The 21501-nt window shown below is 42.9% G+C and overlaps 1 protein-coding gene across 1 annotated transcript in view; it reads right to left on the bottom strand.

The window, feature by feature from the left end:
- Positions 1–3600: 3600 nt before the first annotated feature.
- The window catches only part of TPH2 (tryptophan hydroxylase 2), a 66729-nt gene continuing 48828 nt past the window's right edge, over positions 3601–21501 (bottom strand). Inside the window, exons 9-11 of the mRNA XM_060279669.1 lie at positions 8703–8798; positions 5253–5386; positions 3601–5147 (exon numbers count right to left, since the gene is read on the bottom strand). Of these exons, the coding sequence (XP_060135652.1) occupies positions 4973–5147; positions 5253–5386; positions 8703–8798 (405 nt within the window). The 3' untranslated portion in view covers positions 3601–4972. The remainder of the gene's footprint in view (positions 5148–5252; positions 5387–8702; positions 8799–21501) is intronic.

The following is a 21501-nucleotide window of genomic DNA, read 5'->3' as shown; positions in this document are numbered from 1 at the left end:
GGCTATTCCAGCCTTACACTGAGTCAGGCAACTGTTCCATCTAGCTCAGTATTGCCTATGTCAGCCATGCTGCCCTCCAGATGCTTTTGAGTACAACTCCCACCATCCCTGAATGTCTCAAACCCCTGACCTACCTGGCAGCAAGTCAGTATATCAAGTCCACAAGTACAAAGTCTGAGGATCAATCCACGCAAGCAAAGTCCAAGGTCCAAAGGTCAGGAAACACAGTACAGGGTCAATGCAAGAAGGCCAGATATGAAGTCCAGCAGTCAGGATACAGCCCAGAGTTAAACCCAAAGCACAGTCCCATAGCATCCAAGCCAAGGTCCATCAACATGGGCAGTTGAGCAGACACAGCACCTCAGCTCGGCTTGCCTTTTGCACTTTGCATGCTGATTGCAGCACCTGTGCATGATGAGACATGTGACCCTCACCTGTCTTCAGCCTACTTCAGCTGAGGAATCACACATCTCCTCTCAGAGCTAGTAAGCTCCAGCTGGCCAGCTAGGGAGATGGGCTGTGGGCCCTTGCCTGCCTCAGCCTACTAGAGTGCCCCTCTCACTGCTCCTTCTGCCTCAGAGCCCACAGTGTTTGTGGAGACAGGGGCCCCTCTGGCTCTGGGTCCTGCTGCTCTGGTTCCTGTGCACTGACATCCATCTCCTCACCACCCTCCATCACCGAGTACTTCCTTCCCCATTCCTCTGCTTGCCTTAGTGTGTCCCAGTCCTGGCTACACCTGGCGCTGGGATCTTCCTCCTCCTCTCCCACCTCCCCATTGCCCTGCCAGTTCATGACACTGAATAACTGTAGCCCAGAACATTTGGAGGGAACATTTGGAGGCCTACACTTGATTGACCACAGGTCTCTGAGGTTTTGGACTAGAGTATTTCCAGCCCTGCCTGCAGATGCCAGGGATGGACTTTAAGATGTTTCATGAGTTTGTTGGTGCCTGTTTCCTATAATCCCTGAATCTAGCAAGTGTTAGAATTTAAACAAGGCTTGGGGTGTTAAACTGGTTGCCAGACCTCTCTAATCTATGGATCCAGCAAGTGTTAAAATCTAATTAAGCTAGTCTAGTTTGCTGTGAGCACCTGGGTGAATGGCCATTAAGAGATCAAAGGGATCAAGAGGAGATGGTAAATGGGTGAGGGGGCCCTTCCTCAACAGGTAAAGTTTAGAGTAGAGAGGTGAGAATTAGCAATAATGTGACCTAGAAGTAAAGCAGCAAGCTGGAAAGCCAGAGAGACAGAGCATAATGTTTGTTCTTTAGGGTCTTGTCAGTCCTCTCAAAAGTTAGTTGTGCTAAGATTACTCTTGATGTTTGCTTTAGTGCATGAGCACTTATTCTAATCCGAACAAGCAATTTCAAAAAACATATCAGCGATCCATCCCTGAAGTGCTACTGGAGCACTGTTCCTACTAACCTAGGCTGCCCATAGAATCATAGAGTTGGAAGAGACCACAAGGGCCATCCAGTCCAACCCCCTGCCAAGCAGGAAACACCATCAAAGCATTCTTGACATATGCCTGTCAAGCCTCTGCTTAAAGACCTCCAAAGAAGGAGACTCCACCACACTCCTTGGTAGCAAATTCCACTGCCGAACAGCTCTTACTGTCAGGAAGTTCTTTCTAATGTTTAGGTGGAATCTTCTTTCTTGTAGTTTGAATCCATTGCTCCGTGTCCGCTTCTCTGGAGCAGCAGAAAACAACCTTTCTCCCTCCTCTATATGACATCCTTTTATATATTTGAACATGGCTATCATATCACCTCTTAACCTTCTCTTCTCCAGGCTAAACATACCCAGCTCCCTAAGCCGTTCCTCATAAGGCATCGTTTCCAGGTCTTTGACCATTTTGGTTGCCCTCCTCTGAATACGTTCCAGCTTGTCAGTATCCTTCTTGAACTCTGGTGCCCAGAACTGGACACAGTACTCCAGGTGAGGTCTGACCAGAGCAGAATACAGTGGTACTATTACTTCCCTTGATCTAGATGCTATACTCCTATTGATGCAGCCCAGAATTGCATTGGCTTTTTTAGCTGCTGCATCACACTGCTGACTCATGCCACGTTTGTGGTCTACCAAGACTCCTAGATCCTTTTCACATGTACTGCTCTCAAGCCAGGTGTCTCCCATCCTGTATTTGCGCCTTTCATTTTTTTTGCCCAAGTGTAGTACTTTACATTTCTCCTTGTTAAAATTCATCTTGTTTGCTTTGGCCCAGTTGTCTAATCTGTTAAGGTCATTTTGAAGTGTGATCCTGTCCTCTGGGGTATTAGCCACCTCTCCCAATTTGGTGTCATCTGCAAACTTGATCAGGATGCCCTCAAGCCCATCATCCAAGTGGGCTTGGATGCCCAGACTGCTTTCATTTCAAATATTAGACCGCAATTGTTGTTACAAAAAGATGACTTCCATGCTCATCTGTTTACTTGTAAGGAATCAGAATTTCCTCAGCTTTAACAATCCTCTTTTGTGCATGTGAAAGTGGCCCACTAAATAAACACCACTTACACACATCTAGAAAAATCCATTGGACTATTTCTGGATAATGCAGCAAGGAGTATATGATGGCCCCGGAGAATTTTCAAGCAAGGGGAAATCATGTCAGGATTTCCACAGCTAATTTAGAATCTACAATTTTTCTAGAGCCAAGTGCATTTTTTGATTAATTTGTCACATTCAATTACAAATTAAGATTTCTTAATTTTTTTTAAAAAAAGATGTTTGTAATCATAGCTGCCCCCTGTGAAAGACAGACTCTTTCTTTATAGCTAATCATACACATGGACACACAGAGTTCTCATCAATTATATATCTTGATTTAGGCTATGATTTAAGATGAATTTTCAAACAAGCAACTAGGTATCTCCTATTTAGTTGAGAAAAATTGTGCCTGATTAAACATCCTACCAAGGCGTTGCTACTATCGATTGATGCATTGTAATAATTCTTTTCATATAACAATTAGTTAAGAATTACAGAGATAACCGACTAAGTGCATATTCACTCTGAAGCAAGCTTGCTGAGTTCAAAAGAATGCAGCCTTTCAATTTCTTATGTGCCATCTTTTAAGAAAAATATATGAAGAATGACGTTGTGCATCTTTTTACTATTTGGTGGGATCTATAAATTAGGGATTTCTGTATGATATCCAAGTGGAACAGGGCTACACACACAAAATGAAAAGGTGCTTCAGTGTTTGGAAATATCTGTCTGTTATGTACAGTACTGTATATTATATCTGAAAGGCCATTTAACAGAGACATATTATGTTCTTCACCACATTGCATAAACCACAGTTGAATCTAAAGGCGCAGGGACAGAAACAGTCGTCACCAGCCAAGCAAGAAATACGTCTCCACTGAACAAGGAAAACAAAAACATTGCAGTTTTTTGCTGCTGAAATTCTGGCGGGAACCCAGTGGTTGTGAAGAGGTGAGGGCAGAGGGGAATGTGCATTGCTAACGAAAAAGAGGAGATGTTTGTTCCATTTTCCTTTTTTTAAAAAAAACAACAACCACCACATCATAAAGAAAACAAAATCAATGCCAGGTCAGGTTTTTCAATACCATATTTATGCATGGTGTTAAGGGTGGCCTCGCATATCTCTGTACATCACTTCATTACTCAACACTCAATGACCCACTGCTGAAAGTGAGGGCTGCACTGTAAAGCATTGTGGTTGAGCTGTTCATTTGGGTCAGACATGCAAATCAACACTCAAAGCTGAGATAGCAAAGTGATGAATGAGCGAGCGTGTGTAAACCAGATCATAAGCACGTATGAACTTCTGGCTATATGGGGCTTTGCAAGCTTATATCAAGGAAATAGATCCCTAGACAGTCTCCTGGACCTTTTTGTGCTCCCAGAGACCCAAGTGCCTTTCAGCACCTTCATCTATGCAACCAGTTCCTTGATAACCTCAAAACTGGACCTGTTGTAATGTACTGTACATGTACCTTTAAGAACTATCCAGAAACACCATCCGGTTCAGAAGGTGGCAGAGCATTGGGTGCTGCAATGCATCTGCCAATATCCTCCACCATGCTTCACCTTGTCCAGGTTTTAGATCGCTTGGTGGCCCACAAGGAGCACATTAGGCCTGTGAGGAAAGAATCACACTAGCTCCCAGTTTGTTTCCGGACACAATTTAAAGTGTTGGGCTACACTTTTAGATATTTAAATAGGTTGACTCCCAGGTACTCTCTGCACGAACTTCCCCGTGTGTTAGGATAAACAGTTCTGGCCCTGCTTTAAGTACAGGGCCGGCCCACCCATGAGGCTTGGGGAGGTGACCATCTCAGGTGGCAGATCCACAAATACAGCAGATTCCAATGTCAATCTTTCTCTCCCCTGCCCCCTGTTCCTGATCTTCACTCATCCCTTCCTTGCTGGTGGGAAGCGGAGTACCATTTTGGGGTATGCTTGTGCCAGCATTGCCTGAGATCAAGGTGTCTGGTACAAGGGACAGCACCTTTTTTGTTGAGATGTCATGCTTATGGTACCATCCCCTCAACTGAAGTCATCAGATCTGTCTGCTAGGCTAGTGAGAACCATTTAGTATCAGAGAACATAAACCTTTTTTTAAATGCAGTTCTTATTGTAATTTTGTTTACAGCTGCTATTGCTTGATGAGGATGAGGATGATGGATGCTTTTTTGTCTTTGATATGTGCATTTTTATTGACATATTTGCTTTCTATTGAAGTGCATTCGTTTTATGTGCTTGTAAGCTGCCCTGGGAGCTTTTTTAAAGCTGCGTGGCAAGCTAAACATTTAAACAAATAAGCAAAGGATACATGTCCCACTTCCTTGCGGATCTGCGTGTTAGCACTGGTGCATCTGAAGCTACAGTCAGATAATATCACACACTAAGGAAGTGTAATGGTCAAGCAACAGAGAAGGAACAGACATCGCATCGCATAATGGTGTTAAGGTAGCTACACTCCAAAGCCCACAGCACTGGACAAGTCATATCCCCAAGTATCTGTTCATTTTGCTTAAAGCGTCACACACTGTGTTCAGGTCACTCCGAAGATCCTGGACAACGTTTTCAATACTTCTGGTGTCTTTCAGAATTTCAATGCTTTGGGTGTATGGGTTGAAATATACTGAAAAGGGACGGTTGATTGATTTCGCAAAGTCCCTGAAAGTTTAAAGAAAGAAAGAAAATTAACTCCTATTTCTGTGCCTTCAGATAAGAGAAAATTAGATTTGGGGTTGTTTTTAAGGGTCAAGTGAAAGAACTCGCCTCATTTTTTCTTTGGCTTCTTCAAAACTTTCAGAGACAAAGTAAGCTTCCTGGAAAGTCGTGATAAGGCATTCTTGCAAGCAGGTTGCCTTTGGATCAAATGCTTTCACATTGGCTTTATCAGACAGAGCGTGCTGCAAAACACACCACAGCATCTGTTAAATTATATTACAGAATGCTCAAGTGTTTCTGTACACCCAGCTCTTATAGCATAGTATGCTCTCAAACAGTTGCTAGTCTCGCCCATTTTATTTAGAGTGGTCTTTCATCATCAATAGGATGGATCCATTTTCATTCAAAAATCTATTAGTTGCTGTAAGAGCCTTTTCCCCCAAATGATGACATAATCGAAAACAACTAAGAGCTATCTCTGCCCTGTATGCATAAGTGGCTTAAGTCATCAACCTTGAAGAGACAGTTATCAATAAATATTCCAAGCAGAATTACTGGGGTAGCGCAAATTACCAGCTTCTCCAGGCAATAAATGTTTGCCCGTTTTACAAGTAAAATTTAATCTTACGATTTTATTCACACAACTTATGCCATTTGTGTGACAGTCAGTATTGTATCTTGAAAATGCATTTCGGTCTACAAGTGAAATAGATATATGATGAACAGTTGATAATTTTTAAAAAATTGTATGTTGATAGAAGACATTATTACCCTTTCGCGCAAATGCTGCTAGAGAAGGACTATACAAACAGATAGATGGATAGATATAGTTAAAAGAGGAAGCAAAGGAGAACATGCATGCATTTCCAAAAGAGCAATTGAACAGCATTCTTGTGATAAGAGAAATGAATTTGCTGTGTTTGGACACCATATTAAACTATAGTTTAGCGGAACATGAACAAGCCTAGCCTCTTTCAGGGTCCCCACAGTCTGATCCCAGATGCTCCTCTGTGTGGCTTCACCACAGTCAGCAGGGCCAGGACAGTGGCATTTAACTATGATGATTTTAAAGAGGCCAGATTTGGAAACTATGGTTTGAAATTGGTTTGAAAGGAGTGGCTCAAGAAGAAGCACATTAGGGTCCTGGGAGTGGCCTAGCCAGTCTCCAGACCTTAATCCCTTCAAAAATCTGTGGAGGGAGCTGAAGGTTTGAGTAGCTACACAACAGCCTTGAAAATATTACTGACTTGGAGAGGATCTGCAAAGAGCAGTGGGACAAAATACCTCCTCAGATGTGTGCGGACCTGGTGGCCACCTACAAGAAACGTCTGACCTCTGTAGTTGCCAACAAGGGTTTTGCCACCAAGTACTAAGTCATCTTTTGCAAAGGGATCAAATACTTACCGGTATTTCACTCATTATCATACCTGCCAAGTTCCTGCCGGAAAAATAAGGGATCGGCAGACCAGAAGTAGTGCTGCCGCCATTTTGGAACTGGGTAGAGCAGCACCGGAAGTCGCTTCTGAGCATGCTCTGCCCAGTTCCAAAATGGCCGTCGTGCCAGAAGTCGCGCTGCAGCCATTTTGGAACTGGGCAGAGCAGCATCAAAAGTCACTTCTGAGCATGCTCCGCCCAGTTCCAAAATGGCCGCTGCGCCAGAAATCGCTTCTGCGCATGTCCAGAGACTCCAGACATGCCCAGAAGGAGCCTCCCCCTGCCGGTAAGTAAACCGGGGGGAAACGGGAAAAAAATCCGTTTTTCCAGCTGGGAACGGCTGGAAAAACGGGGGTTTCCCGGGAATACGGGAGACTTGGCAGCTATGCTCATTATGGTGCACACCAATCTCTGACTTTTGTCTTCTGGGTTTCTGGGGGTTTTCCTGCTGTTATTCTGTCTCTCACAGCTACAATAAACCTACCATTAAAATGAAGGACTGGTCATTTCTTCATCAGAGGGCAAACGGGCAAATTTAGCAGGGGATCAAATACTTTTCCCCCTCACTGCATGTTGTTGTTGTTTAGTCGTTTAGTCGTGTCCGACTCTTCGTGATCCCGTGGACCAGAGCACGCCAGGCACTCCTGTCTTCCATTGCCTCCCGCAGTTTGGTCAGACTCATGTTGGTGGCTTCGAGAACACTGTCCAACCATCATGTCCTCTGTCGTCCCCTTCTCCTTGTGCCCTCCTCACTGTATATATGTTTTTAAGTTCTCAATATCAAAGGCAGACACACTTTAAATCAGCCTTTCCCACACTTGTTCCTCTCCAGACGTGTTGTTCAAAATATGTGGAGATGCAGATGGGATAGAAATTCAACTCAGTTCTCATTTAAAGGTGAATCTATTAAATTCACACTTTCTAAAACAGGCATCCCCAAACTTCGGCCCTCCAGATGTTTTGGACTATAATTCCCATCATCCCTGACCACTGGTTCTCTTAGCTAGGGATCATGGGAGTTGTAGGCCAAAACATCTGGAGGGCCGCAGTTTGGGAATGTCTGTTCTAAAACAATATGCAAACAACACAGCTATCCTTTTGCAATTCACACATACCCAGTTTTTGCAATGCTGTTCTCCAACCAATGATGTTTATAAAAATGCTTATATTAGCAGAAATTTTATGTATTTTATGTATTGAAATTTTATGTATTTTATGTATTGAAATTTTATGTATTAGTATGTATTAGTAAAAATAGCAGCAGCACTGGTAGGAGGAATAGAGACATTCCAGGATCAAATCCAAAGCTGGGACGGTTTTTGTAATTCCGAGACTGTCCCTGGAAAATCGGGACACTTGGAGGGTATTCCCAATTTCCCTCCCAGAGCTACAACTCTCAGAGTTACATGTGAAGAGAGATTGATTGTTAAACCACACTGCAAGTTGTTAGCATCACTACACTGTAGATTTCTTAATTGTGATGGGGTTTTTTTTAATTCTGCTTGAGAAAATAAACCTTTTGGAAAATATTGGAAGGTTGCCTATGGCAACAGGCATTTTCGGATGGCGTGTTTTCAGTTTGCCAGAAATGTTTTACAACATCAATAGAATTATTTTTAAATAAAATTTAGACTGATGTAATGCTATAGATTGGAGGGAGGGAGATTTTAAAGATCAAGAGCCCCCAAAATATATCCCAGGCCTCAAGGTTTGTGTCTTTTGCCAGTATCATTTCAGCGTGTTTTTGGCAAAAGCCCACATGTTGGCAGAACCCTGCTTCTGGTAGAGCTTGGAAGAAAGGTATTTCTGCCTCATTCCAACACTCTCCAATTACTTTGCTTGGTGCACTGCACTGCCCATCTGTTTTTTTGCCACTCTGTTTCTTTCAAACCCATGCACTTGTGGAAAAGGAATGCATGTTTTATTTGGAATCAGGCACCTTTTTGAAATGCGTTTTTCAAGCACTCCAAAACACATGTACTAACGGTTACCAGGGCCGTTTAGAAATAGGTAAATACAATCGGCATCAAATTATACAAGAAATATGTATCTTTATGCAGCAGAGAGCTGGTTACTAGCCATACATAATGCAGGCTTATGTATATTAATTGTTTACATTCCTACCTTGAGTTCTCCAATGGAAGATAGAAGCCCTGCTCCGTAAGCCCGGAGTTGCCCATCTTGCTTACAAAGGCCAAATTCAATAGTGAAAAAATAGCACTGTAAGAAAGAGAAACAGAAGCCCCTAAGTCCGGGTGTGCCCACAAGTTCAAAGAAAGCATGTCATCAGGGCTTTCGTTGCGTACACCACTGCTTCAGAATTTCATGTTTTTTAAATAAGTTCAATCAAGGACATACACAGTTCAGTACGTTAAATGTAATTTTCCCACAAAGGGGGAAATCAGGGACGCTCTGATTTATTTCCTCCGGCTCTGTCCTAAATCTGTTTAAGAAGTGTCGCCATTAGAATCAGCATGATTCATGGAAGGAAGGAAGCACCTATGGTTGAGGCAGTACACAGGCACCTTTGCAGCAGCCAGTAAGTATGAAGGGTTTGCTTGAATATGTTAAATTATTCCAAACCATCTTCGCCCACATACACACAAAATCAACAAAAAAGACACAGGTTATATATACATATACATACACTTATATGCAGTTTTGAAATGCAGGCATATCATGAAATGCTGCCAAGAAAGAATCTAAAATGCAGGCAGCTGTATTGATCCATATATACCGTGTTTCTCATATTATAAGACATGTCTTATATTTATTTTTTCCTCAAAAAAACACACTGTGGCTTATTTTCAAGGGATGTCTTATTTTTTTCCTCCTCCTCCTGCCGCGGCCGGCATTGCTGCTGCGCCTATCACTATGTCTTATTTTCGGGGTATGGCTTATATTCCTTGAATGCTTAAAAATCCTGCTATGGCTTATTTTATGGGTATGTCTTAAAATGTGAGAAACAGGGTATATATATATATATATATATATATATATATATATATATATATATATAATGCACACACACATCCAAAACAGCAGCAGTGCATGGTGTAATACCCAGTTATTGGAATGGAATCAACTGACAGTCATAGACTAGGAAGCTGCAAATGGTCGAGCAGTGGCTTGCTACAATGCTGAAGTTTAGCTGGGGAGTCTCGGGTTCACATCCCTGATCAGCCAAGTGGCATGGCTGCAATCCTATACATAGTTGCCTGGGAGTAAGTTCCACTGAACTCTGTTGTGCTACCTTCTTGCTGCATAGCCACCTTATGGAGCACAAGTCCAGTTGCAAACGACTCTGGGGTTGTGGCGCTCATCTCGCTTTACAGGCCGAGGGAGCTGGCGTTTGTCCGCTCCGCAGACAGTTTTCCTGAGTCATGTGGCCAGCATGACAAAGCCGCTTCTGGCGAACCAGAGCAGCACACGGAAACGGCGTTTACCTTCCCGCCGGAGCAGTACCTATTAATCTACTTGCACTTTTTGACGTGCTTTCAAACTGCTAGGTTGGCAGGAGCTGGGACCGAGCAACGGGAGCTCACCTTGTCGCGGGGATTTGAACCGCTGACCTTTTGATTGGCAAGCCCAAGGCTCAGTGGTTTAAACCACAGCGCCACCCATGTACCTATGGAGCACATTTAGCTTCATCAAAATATCTGCAACCTTTAGCTTTTAATTCACAATGCAAACAATTCTGCAAAGTTAAGCTTTTACTGCTAGCAGGAAATAGGAACCCCCTAAATGGAAAGGAGTATCGAGCCTCTGCTTGATTCTTTACCTCCTTCTCAGAGTTCTTCTATGGCGCGACACACAATAAACAATAGCAACACTTGAAGGCCTCGAGATCACCTCAGTCACTTGCCCAAGCCAGGAGGGGCCATCACTTAGCCTGGTGCATCCTGCTCTGAAAAGGCTTCCATTCCTCCCCACCCACCCTTTCCTACTCCATTAGTTGTTGGTGGCATTACTATAACCATCCAGGGATTTTTTTCCTAGAAAAATAGGTGCTGGAACTTGAGCTTTTTCGGGGGGAGCACCCAAAAAAACCACTGTGACGCCTGCCACCTCTGTCACGCTGCCCCAAGAGCCGTGCAGGGAAACGGCACAGCAACACTACAGAGGTGAAAGAATGCAGCAAAGAGGTGCCGGGACTCAGTTCTGGTTAGTTCTGGCTGAAAAAAAGCCCTGCAGCCATGGAAATAACCATGTATGTCAGTTGTTTACCTGTGTGAAAAATGAGATGCAAAAAGACCTTCTAAGACAGGCATCCCCAAACTTCGGCCCTCCAGATGTTTTGGACTACAATTCCCATCATCCCTGACCACTGGTCCTCTTAGCTAGGGATCATGGGAGTTGTAGGCCAAAACATCTGGAGGGCCGCAGTTTGGGGACACCTGTTCTAAGACCTTCTGTATGTAGGAGAGTTGTGAAAGAACCTGCAGGTTTGAATTTGTAATCTTAGTCAAGACGAAATGTGCAAGCATTCTTGAAAACCCGAAAGCCTGAATTAGCACCAGTTTATTTAACAAATGCTAGAATGGTCAAGCTGCACATAATCTGAAGGCTAGCCTGGATAGTATAGTATGATTACTACCAGGTGGTGTTTCTGCAGTAAGTTAGGAAGAAACACAAGGTTGCAAGGCTGTCTTGCTGTTGATTTTAACCAGCTTCTCCATGTGATCCACTGTTGGCAGGGATCCCAAAAGCCGTTTAAAGCACACATACGGGGCTTGCACTAGCCAAGTGGAATAATGGACTTTTCATGGAACAGTTGACTCCCATTGCTTATCAGAAAGTGCTTTTTAAAATGCTTCCATCAGTTTGCTATCGGGAGCTGCTGTTTGAGGAGAACAAATCTAAAAAGTCCCTCAGGCCCACATAGCCAGTTTCACATTCTCCATAGACCATGGCCTTTATGTCCTGTGGCTTTCAAGATATATGAATTACTCATATTACTCTGAATACAGTTGACTCACAATTTACACGCATTTAACTGGTGCAAATTCAGCTTGTATGTGCTTGGCCAAAAATAAGTTCAAAAATGAAAGGGAGTGGTTGTCACGGGGGACAATGGCAATCCCACCCACCATTGCACTCATTTTAGCATCTGGATGTGCAGGGAGAGAGTGTTTTGACTCTACGTGATTAAGTCATCTATAAACACAGGCAGACAAATAAATTAGCACAGGCTAATGAATAATGGCATATTTCTGGAGAGGGATACAGTACATGGTTGTATAGTCATGGTGTTAATTCCTGTTCTATTTGATATCACTGTTTCTGTTGCAGAGAGAATGCAATCTAAGCCAGGAATAGCCAGTGTTGAGCCCTCTGGATGTTGTACAATTACAATACACAACAGCAAAACAAATGGCCAAGAATAATGGGAACCGCAGTTCAAGAACATCTGGATTGCAAAATGTTGACTACTCCTGATCTAAGCCATCCCAGGTTTAATACCAGCAGCCAAGGTAACTGATGTAGGCGACAGGATTTTCTCCTTTCACTTTGACTAGCCCCCTCCCTCATTTTTTAGATTATAATGGATTTAGAAATAACATTGGCTTGGGTCCTAACTAGGTTTAGAATGCTCCCAGCAGTGGAAGCAATTTCCATCAATTTCCCCTTCCACCTCTTCTGCCCTCTGAAAAATCTTCTCTGGGGAGTTGGGGGACCCTCTGGAACAACACGAGAGGCAGTGCAGGTTCCAGGAGAAAAGAGAATTGGCAAATACCTCCCCCAGCTCTGTTAGCAGGATCCTAGTGATCTCAGTTCTCTTTGTGAACAGTAGAAGCCCTTCTCTTTGTAGATGCCTAGTTAAGATCCAAGCCATTGTGTGGAATAGTTTGTAATCTTCTTGTCACATCTATTCATTAGTAGAAATGGGGTACTATTTACCTGTCTGCCAAAGATGCTCTAGAATTTAATTCACTTATGCTTATGCGTAAGGTTGCCGATAACAGAGAACTAGTGGAATTAGTGTTTTAAAAGGGATGTATTCCATCACCAGATATACATGCCAAAATAACTCATTTTCATTTTATAAGGGATAACAGTATTTGAAAAGCCTGAGTTTTGAGAATATATATATATATAGATAAACTAAAGATAAAATGTCCAGATGGTAAAATGTAATTTGTATCTGCCAAGTTCTAATTTTTATCAATACCGTATATTTAGAACAACCCTTCATATGAATAATAAGAAATGTAATTTATTTCCTGTATGCAGCATCTATGGTAGATTCTGATTCACAAAGCTTTTGTTAGGATAGAGAATGAAGTATCTCGCCCAATGCTGCCATCTTCAGATCATTAGCCCTTAATACAATTATTTTAACCTTTGCAGAATATTCTGTTGATTTCACTGCTTTGGAGAACTATCCTGGCAATAAATCCACTCTAATTAAGAAAAGATAAACTAAAAACAGAGGATTCACATTTTAAATAAGAGTAGGCTCCCATCAGGCTTCAAGTTTCTTTTTTAAGTATTCTTAAATTAAAAGGGGGTAATTAAAAGCATTTTTCAAACCAATTCAATTATCTGAGATTCTCCTTTCTTTGGTTATATTTATATCTTCCTTCCACAGCTACCAAAACAATGTAGTAGAGAAATAAATAGTGATTCTCAATTTAGATGCCTTTCAACATACAAAGGTATTCTGAAATACTGGCTCCTTGTCCATCAAAAGTGCACAAACACATTAAACTTAATGGTTTCAGTAACTGAGATAACAGCAGATGCACCTATCCTATCCCATCAGAAAATGCTTTTACAAATGCTCATTCCTGTTCTTTTAACTGAAGTTAAGGGCCTTTGCCCAAATTCACCTAAACAGGAGCATAAGTGATGCTTCCTCGTGCATGAAGGCATCTTTACACCTTCAAATGTCTCTTGAATTTGGGCCAGTGCAAATTGTTCCATTAAGGTCAGTAGGAACCAGAGGAAGCCCTAGAAATGCACAATCGGCAGGGAGTTTATTCTGTCGAGCCATTAAATTGGGGCCTCCTGTGGAAATGATCAATGCAACATGCTGGGCCAGGAGAAGCTCACCTGATAAAAGGAAACCAAGTTTCCTACTCTTCTATGCATTTATTTAATAGAGGCTGGAAGGCATTTACTTGAAGCAGCATTTTGGGGCTACAGATCATTATTAAATATATATATACAGCCATACCTTGGATCCCAAATGCCTTGTTAGTCCAATGCCGCAAACCCGGAAATGAGTGTTCCGGTTTGTGAACATTCTTTGGAACCCGAACATCCGATGCGGCTTCCGATTGGCTGCAGGAACTTCCTGCAGACAATTGGAAACAGCACCTTGGTTTTCAAACATTTTGGAAGTCAAACGGACTTCCGGAACTGATTCCGTTTGACTTCCAAGGTACCACTGTAAATATGAAGATGATTATTTCAAAGATGGGTGCGTGCGACAGAAATCCACACACCTTCATAACAGCATAGGAACTTCCCATAAAATTTATTAATTTAGTATCTATGCTAAGCATATGTATTCTAGAAATAAGTCGACCCACTGATATCAATAGTGTAACTTTGGGTGGAAGAGGACAAGAGCTGGACACAATCTACAACCCTTTATGTCTAATACAAAGCTAACTGTGGCCACTCATCTAATACTTGTAATTTTAAAGCACTAAGAAACAGTAGCAATTCAATTGCTGGCATTGCCAGATCCCTAGCTCTAGCAGAATTGTGCTCCCTCCCATCCTAAACAGAAGAGGGAAGCTTACCTTGACCTTTCATGCATACTTGGCCGCCTCCCAGTGGCATTGCAAGGTGGGGTGGGGGTGCAGTGCGCCCCAGGTTTCATGACTGGGGGGGTGGCAAGAAGACACCCCGCGGGGTGCTTGCCCTGCTGCCCAGGCGCATCGGCGCGAGCAGCCATTGCACCGCCGCAGCCGCATGTGGAGGATCCTCCGTTCGTGGCTGCAGCTGCGAGCAGAGGATCCCACCACCGTCCGTACGGCGTTCGAGCAGCACCATCAGCAAACCGCTACGTGTCACACGCATGCACTGTACATAGCAGTTTGCCACCAGCGCCGCTGGAGCGCTGTACTGTACAGATGGTGGTGGGATCCCGCCGCCGGCACCGAGCAGCACCGGCAGCAAACCGCTATATACAATGAATGCATGGTGTCGCATGCATATGCTGTACGTAGCGATACCGCACATGCGCTGTACATAGCAGTAAGCTTCCCTCTTCTGTTTAGGATGGGAGGGAACACATATGTGTTCGGAAACCAAGGCTCAGCTTCCAATTGGCTGCAGGAAGCTAGGAAACTAGCAGCACACAGCACAAGAGAGGGTTAGAAACACTCTTCATGTACATTCATTGCTGAAGTAATGGGTTGGCACCAGTACAGCAGCCATGGTGCGTCAATAATTGCAATTCTCCACCTGGTCTCCACAGGAGGGTTTTTTTGGGGTGGGTTAAAGTTGTAGCTGAGGCTAGAAATAACTGGCACTACTGAGAGAAAAGAAGTTTCACTGTCTTGACCATATGTCATAAGATAAAGCATGTAAAATACATGTATAAGCAAACATAAATTTGTGGCAGAATAAAAAAAAATCAATAGTATGCAATAAAGCAAATAGAAACATATACGTTCAGATGTAGTTAAGATTTGTGGGGTTATCCAATTGGTGTCCCACCCTCTAATGGAAAGCTCTTCGATCCAGCAGAGCCTTCTGTTAGTGAAAGGAGGAGTGAGGGAAACTTTAGCAACTCCTTCCCCCATCACCTCCAGAGCAGGTGGGCATAGTGTAGGAAGGAGGCTCACTCATTAAAGGTCTTCTTGAACCCTGTTCCACTGACAGATCTCTCCAGTGGATCAAAGCAACTGGATACTGTGGGAACTGCAACAAGAAAGATCATTCAGTTTATAACTCACAAGTTAATTCTGTTATCATTGAGTGGAGGTGTTGCTTAGGCCAGTCCCAATGCAACTGCAGCTAAATAGCCAAACGGAGATGCTGTTTCCTGCAAGCAACATTCCTTTCAAACTTTGCTTATCTCTTCTATACAATTTATTCTACATCAGTTCCAAATTACAATAAATATAATGTTGATACCTATGGTATTAATAGTGCCAAGACATGGTCCAAAGATCTGTTGGCTGCAATAACTAATTAACTGTTTACAAAATATTATAATGCACACATCTTTGTGACTGGAATTTACCATCTTAACATAAAGGAAACCTTTCCCCAAATTAATATAGTAGCAAAACGGATATAAATTGTCCAGAATCTCATGACATTTTGCAGAGCCATGGATGAAATAGTTCATGAAATACACATTGTTTGAGCTTAAGTGGCCGTCTACATTGACAAACTAAGGCTGAAAATATGTAGGAGTGCTATAAAAAAAAACCTTTTGAGTAGTATGCTACTGCTACTTTTTGAAAATCAGCCACAGTAGTTTTCTAATGTTTACTTGCTTCCAATACATTTACCAGTGCCTTTAAACATTACTTACAAAAGATTATTCTCAAGTGTCTCATATTCCTAAATGTCTGTGGCAATGTCATACTTGAACAATAATGCACACTTCTTTTGGAGAGGACACACAAGACCTCCAGAGTTACTCTGCAATCTACTCTACTATTATCTACAATCTATTATCAGTCAGACATTACATTGTCATAAATATGACTGCCTCTCCCAAGAGTACAACCATGTATTTTCAACATAACATTAGATGCAGTCTTCAATTTTACCTAACATGGCTAGCAGGAATGCATGTGGCAGTGGTTTAATCATTGCTTTTCAGATTAGAATCTTAAATGCCTGCAGTATTTGCATATTGAAAGGCATGTGGATTGCAGAAAAAATCTGAAAGTGTTAAATTAATTATGAATATTTTGGTGGTTTGCATAATCATTAAGAGAAAATTTCCATAATATCATATTGTGGAGGAAACTAATCAATATGCCATAGGTTGTGAAATATTTAAATCTGAAAAATGTGTCCAGTCTCTCTCTCTCACTCCCTCTCTCTCTCTGCCTGTCTCTTACTCACTCACTCTGTATCTCATATACATCCAGGAGTATATAACAGAGTGAACTACAGTGGTACCTTGCTTTAAGAACAGTTTAGTTTATGAACAACTTGGATTAAGAACACTGCAAACCCGGAAGTAGGTGTTTTGGTTTGTGAACTTTGCCTTGGAAGCAGAACATGTTTCGCTTCCTGTTGAGTGTGTTCCATTTGTAAACTGAGTCCCCCGCTGCTATGGGAAAGCACACCTTGGTTTAAGAATGCTTTGGTTTAAGAATGGACTTCCGGAACGGATTAAGTTCACAAACCAAGGTACCACTGGAATCAGAACTTGACAAAATTCACTTTTAAATAAAATCACTTAAAACACAAACTTGGTTTCTAAATAAAACAAATGAAATAGAGCATGTTTTCATAACATTCTTTTGTTCAACCATTTCCTGCAAATTACTAGTGTAAAAGGTGTTTAGGCTTCTTTTGTGATTCCCCAAACACAACTCTTTTTGTAACAGCACTGCATTTCTCTCCATTCTCCCTCAGCTTTGCACTTAGGGCTTTTGCCAACACACACTTTGGAAGAGTTCATTTGCTAAAACACACACACACACACAGAGAGAGAGAGAGAGAGAGAGAGAGAGAGAGAGAGAACACTGAGCAAGTGTGGCGTTGCTTTCTTGTATTTTATAATACAGGTGTTCTGTTGTCTACTGTGAGAACAGGATGCTGAACCAAATAGGCCACAGGCCTGCTCCAGCAGCTTCTTCTCAGACCCTTCAAGTGTCCCTATTTTCCAGGGACATCCCTTATTTAGAGAAGCATCCCAGTTTCTGATTTGCTCCTGGAATGTCCCACTTTTCCTTAGTATGTCCCTATTTTCATTGGAGAAATGTTGGAGGGTATGGAGTTATCCAATCCCCGGGCCATCTGAAGGCAATCCTATATAGGGAAGTTTTTTAATGTTTAATTGTGTTTTTATGTATGTTGGAAGCTGCCCAGAATGGCTGGGGTTACCCAGTAAGATGTGTGAGGTATAAATACAGTGGTACCTCGGGTTACGAACACGGTCCATTCCGGGTCACAGTTTGTAACCCGAAGCGCCATTTTGCGCATGCGCAAAGCGCTATTTCCGGAACGTACGTGCGGCGGAACGTACGTGCGGCGAAAAATACTTCCGTGTTTGCGGAGTTCGTAACCCGAATTGTTCGCAACCCGAGGTGGTCGTAACCCGAGGTACGACTGTAGTAAAATTATCATTATGGAATGAGACGTTCACATTTTCATTGGAGAAATGTCAGCTGGTATGTCTTCTTACATTCTTATATAAGCAAAGCCAGAATGATTACTTTTCACACTGACATTGAAGCATGCGGATTTTTCTATGTACATATCTTTTTCATCTATAATCTATTTTAGAGCCATGTGCAACTCTCAGCAGAACTTTCCAAACTCTCATTAGGCAAAAGTAATTAAAATTTGTGAAAGAAAATAATAAACAAAGAAAAAATAAAAGATAAACACTGGAAACTGTAACATGAGCGGAATAAAAATTGTCCAGAAGAAGAAGAAGAAGAGGAGGGGGGGAGTTTGGATTTGATATCCCACTTTATCACTACCCAAAGGAGTCTAAACCAGCTAACATTCTCCTTTCCCTTCCTCCCCCACAACAAACACTCTGTGAGGTGAGTGAGGCTGAGAGACTTCAGAGAAGTGTGACTAGCCCAACGTCACCCAGCAGCTGCATTTGGAGGAACGGAGACGCGAACCTGGTTCACCAGATTACAAGACTACCGCTCTTAACCACTACACCACACTGGCTCATAAAATTGTCACAAAAAATGTCATTAAAAGGACATAAAAATTCTGTTGACGCAACTAGGACATACAATCAACTCACAGGCCACATTCTCATGGAGTGTTTGGCAGTGACGTGGTGCATGTTCTCATGCTGCCTTGGGTGCTTGTGCACCGGGGAGGCAGGGCACGGGTTGTGGAGGGGAAAAGGAGTCTGCCATGTGCCAGCCCAGCCCTCAACCACCAATGCCACTAGAGCAACACCAATCTTGAGCCGCTTTGCAAGGCTGGACTGAGCCCAGCCTTGGAAGGCGGCTCAGTGAAGAAAGCATAAGAAAATGGCCATGCATCTTTTGAACCCAGCCTCACCCTCAAGCATGGCTGTTGGATCCCAGCCTCCATTAATTCAAAGTTTCCTGTGGAACCTCTGCTTTAAATGTGCTTCCAACTAACTTCAGAAAAGCAGTGTCACAGAAGAGCGAAGGGACTCTGGTATGAAATGAACCATATTTAAAAATGAATAACGGGGAAAGATACACACTGTCAATGGACTTTGTATTTGGTAGAAATGGAGTGAGTTGTTTTTGTTTTCTTTTTTGTATTGTAGCAGAAGTGGGAGAGGGTGATCTTTCAAACTTATTTTGATAAGTTTGATAAGACTTGGTAAAATAATAGGAAAAGGAAGAGACTTTAGAGTTTCCATTCTGCTTCTTCAGCAGAATTAGCTCCAGGTAGCTAAAACTTATATATCGGCATTAGCTATTGCTGCACACAAGTATCTGTAGTGCCTCAGCTAAAAAAATGCAGTCTAATGCCTAACATCATTTCTCAGGCAATCTTCCAGTGCAACTTCTGTTAGGAATGACCGGTGCCTGTTTGGGATAGCTTCTGCAATTTCTAAACAATCAATATATATATTATATAATTTGGAGGCTGATTCCCAAGTGTGTAGTATCACATGGCTTTGGGAGAAGGTACTCACCGTGTGAAGAAATCTTGCAATGAGTCTGCCCTAATGCTAGGAACCTGGAGAAGTTCAGCAGCATTTCTTTATGAACAACAGAACAGCATAGCAGTTAGGACTTGCTACATAGGTAAAGCTAAAGTTCCAATGAATTCCCACTCAGCTATGGAGGGAGCCGCAGCCAGAGAGGAGAGAGGAGTTTCTATTACATACTAGAGACATATCTCTTAAAGAAACAAACCACAAACTCTACTTGAAATTAAATAACAGGGTGCGTCTGAGCACATTATGAATTTGTTTCCAGTACCAGAACTGAACTGAGTGCACAGCTCCTTCACACAGAAGTCCACACTTCTCTAGCTTTCTTCCTTTCAGCAACTTAATTTAGGTGGTGAAAAGCCATTTTGTTGTTGTCATGCTTATACAATTCAGTGTCAGAAACCCTCATGGATGTACTGCAAATCTGCCAGAGATCTTCCAGTAAAGCCCGATCAATCCTCTGCCTGCCCCTTGGTACAACCTGCTTTTAACAAACAAACAAACCCTGTGTAATGTCAATAATGTTCCTTATTACAAGATCAAGATCACTCAGCCTATGAAAGGATGCAAAATTCCAATGCAGTGCATACAACTCTCCATTCAACATGGCCAGTCATTTCCCTCAACCTTAATGACTTTGAGCATGCCGTTTAAACCAGCCCAGTGACTTGGGTTTTTTTTTTTTTTACAAAAAGAGAAGGGTTGTAGCTCAGTGGTGGGGCATCTGTTTTGTATGCCAAAATCCCCAGGTTCAACCCCTGGCATCTCCAGGTAGAGCTGGGAATGTCCCTTGTCTGACTGAAACCCAGGAGTTAGCTGGACCTGCTCAGGGCCGTCGTAAGCGCCCCTGGCGCCGTAGAGCAACGGATCCCTCCGCCCCCCCCGCCCCGTTTCCCAGCACGGTGGGCGGGCGGGCGCAGTGCGGCTGCCACAGATGCTGCTGCGCGGCGGGCGGGCAGGCACAGCGCGGTTGCCGTGGGCGCAGCTGCGCGGCGGGCACAGCTTGCGGCGCCCTCCTGGCGGGCCGGCGCCGTGGTGCCCTGTGCCACCCAGCCTGGCCGTAGTGCCGGCCCTGGACCTGCTCTCTCAGTATAATGCCGTTCCCACCATTTTGAGGGACAAAGTTGCCACACCCCTCCTCCCCTGGAAGAAGAGGAGAGGTGGTATCTCCCTAGAGGAGAATGTGAGGACGATTTCGCCCAATGGGGAGAAGTGGTGACAGGCTATTTAAGCTTCCTCTGCCCCCACATTCTTTAAATCTGTATAAGGTCTGAAGCGCAAGTATCCTTTTCTCAGTATAATCTAGTAATAGCCACTTCTGAGGGCCAGCACATTACATCTAGTGACTGGTGTGTGGGTTTTTTGTTTGTTTGTTTGTTTGTTTGTTTTTCCAATGCTTTTCCTTTTTAAGGCAAAACAACTATAAGTAGTTTGGGGTTTAGCGGAAAACTTGTAGTGGAAGTGACAGCTGAGAAGGAAGGGGGGGTGTTTAAGCATTTCCGTGTCGGCTCAAAAGTGCCCCACTGCGGGTGCAGGAGAAAACATTTTTTAAAAAAACAACCTAGAGAGAATAGCAGGTGACAGGTGCTTTTGAGTAGATAATGCCTGGCAAGAGAATGAGAGTTACACACACATTTCCTCCTCACTCAAGCCACTCAACATTTGATGGGTGGTGGGAGGGGAATCCAGTCGCAAAACGATGTATCTGGCTTTCCTGGGCCAGACCACCCCAGTGCAGATATTTGAAAGCTTTAGTAAGTCCTGTTTTCATTCCCTAACCATGTGTTTCTTTATCTCCGCCAGGTTCAAAGATTTGGAATCTAATGTCATTAATTTATCCTGGCATTCTAAAGCAAGAACAATATGCTGTGAAAACAACTCCCCTTCCAATTGACATTAAAAAGTGTGTCACATTCATTTATATTCAAAGTTCTCTTGAGTAGCTTAAGTCGTTGCTTTTTCAAGCTGTTGCTCTAGTTTTGGCTGTCAAAAATAGTTCACACTTATCTCAAGGGAAGCAGAATCAGCCTTTTGACATTCTTTCCAGGGCTCCTAAAGAAGGGATCCTCTGAATGCCAAGCTACAAAATAAAAGCAGGGTAAACAT

Source organism: Zootoca vivipara, chromosome 10 (assembly GCF_963506605.1).
Source record: "Zootoca vivipara chromosome 10, rZooViv1.1, whole genome shotgun sequence".
Classification (NCBI taxonomy): domain Eukaryota; kingdom Metazoa; phylum Chordata; class Lepidosauria; order Squamata; family Lacertidae; genus Zootoca; species Zootoca vivipara.
Note: the sequence above shows the minus strand (reverse complement) of the source record. Positions and strands in the feature narration are given on the sequence as shown.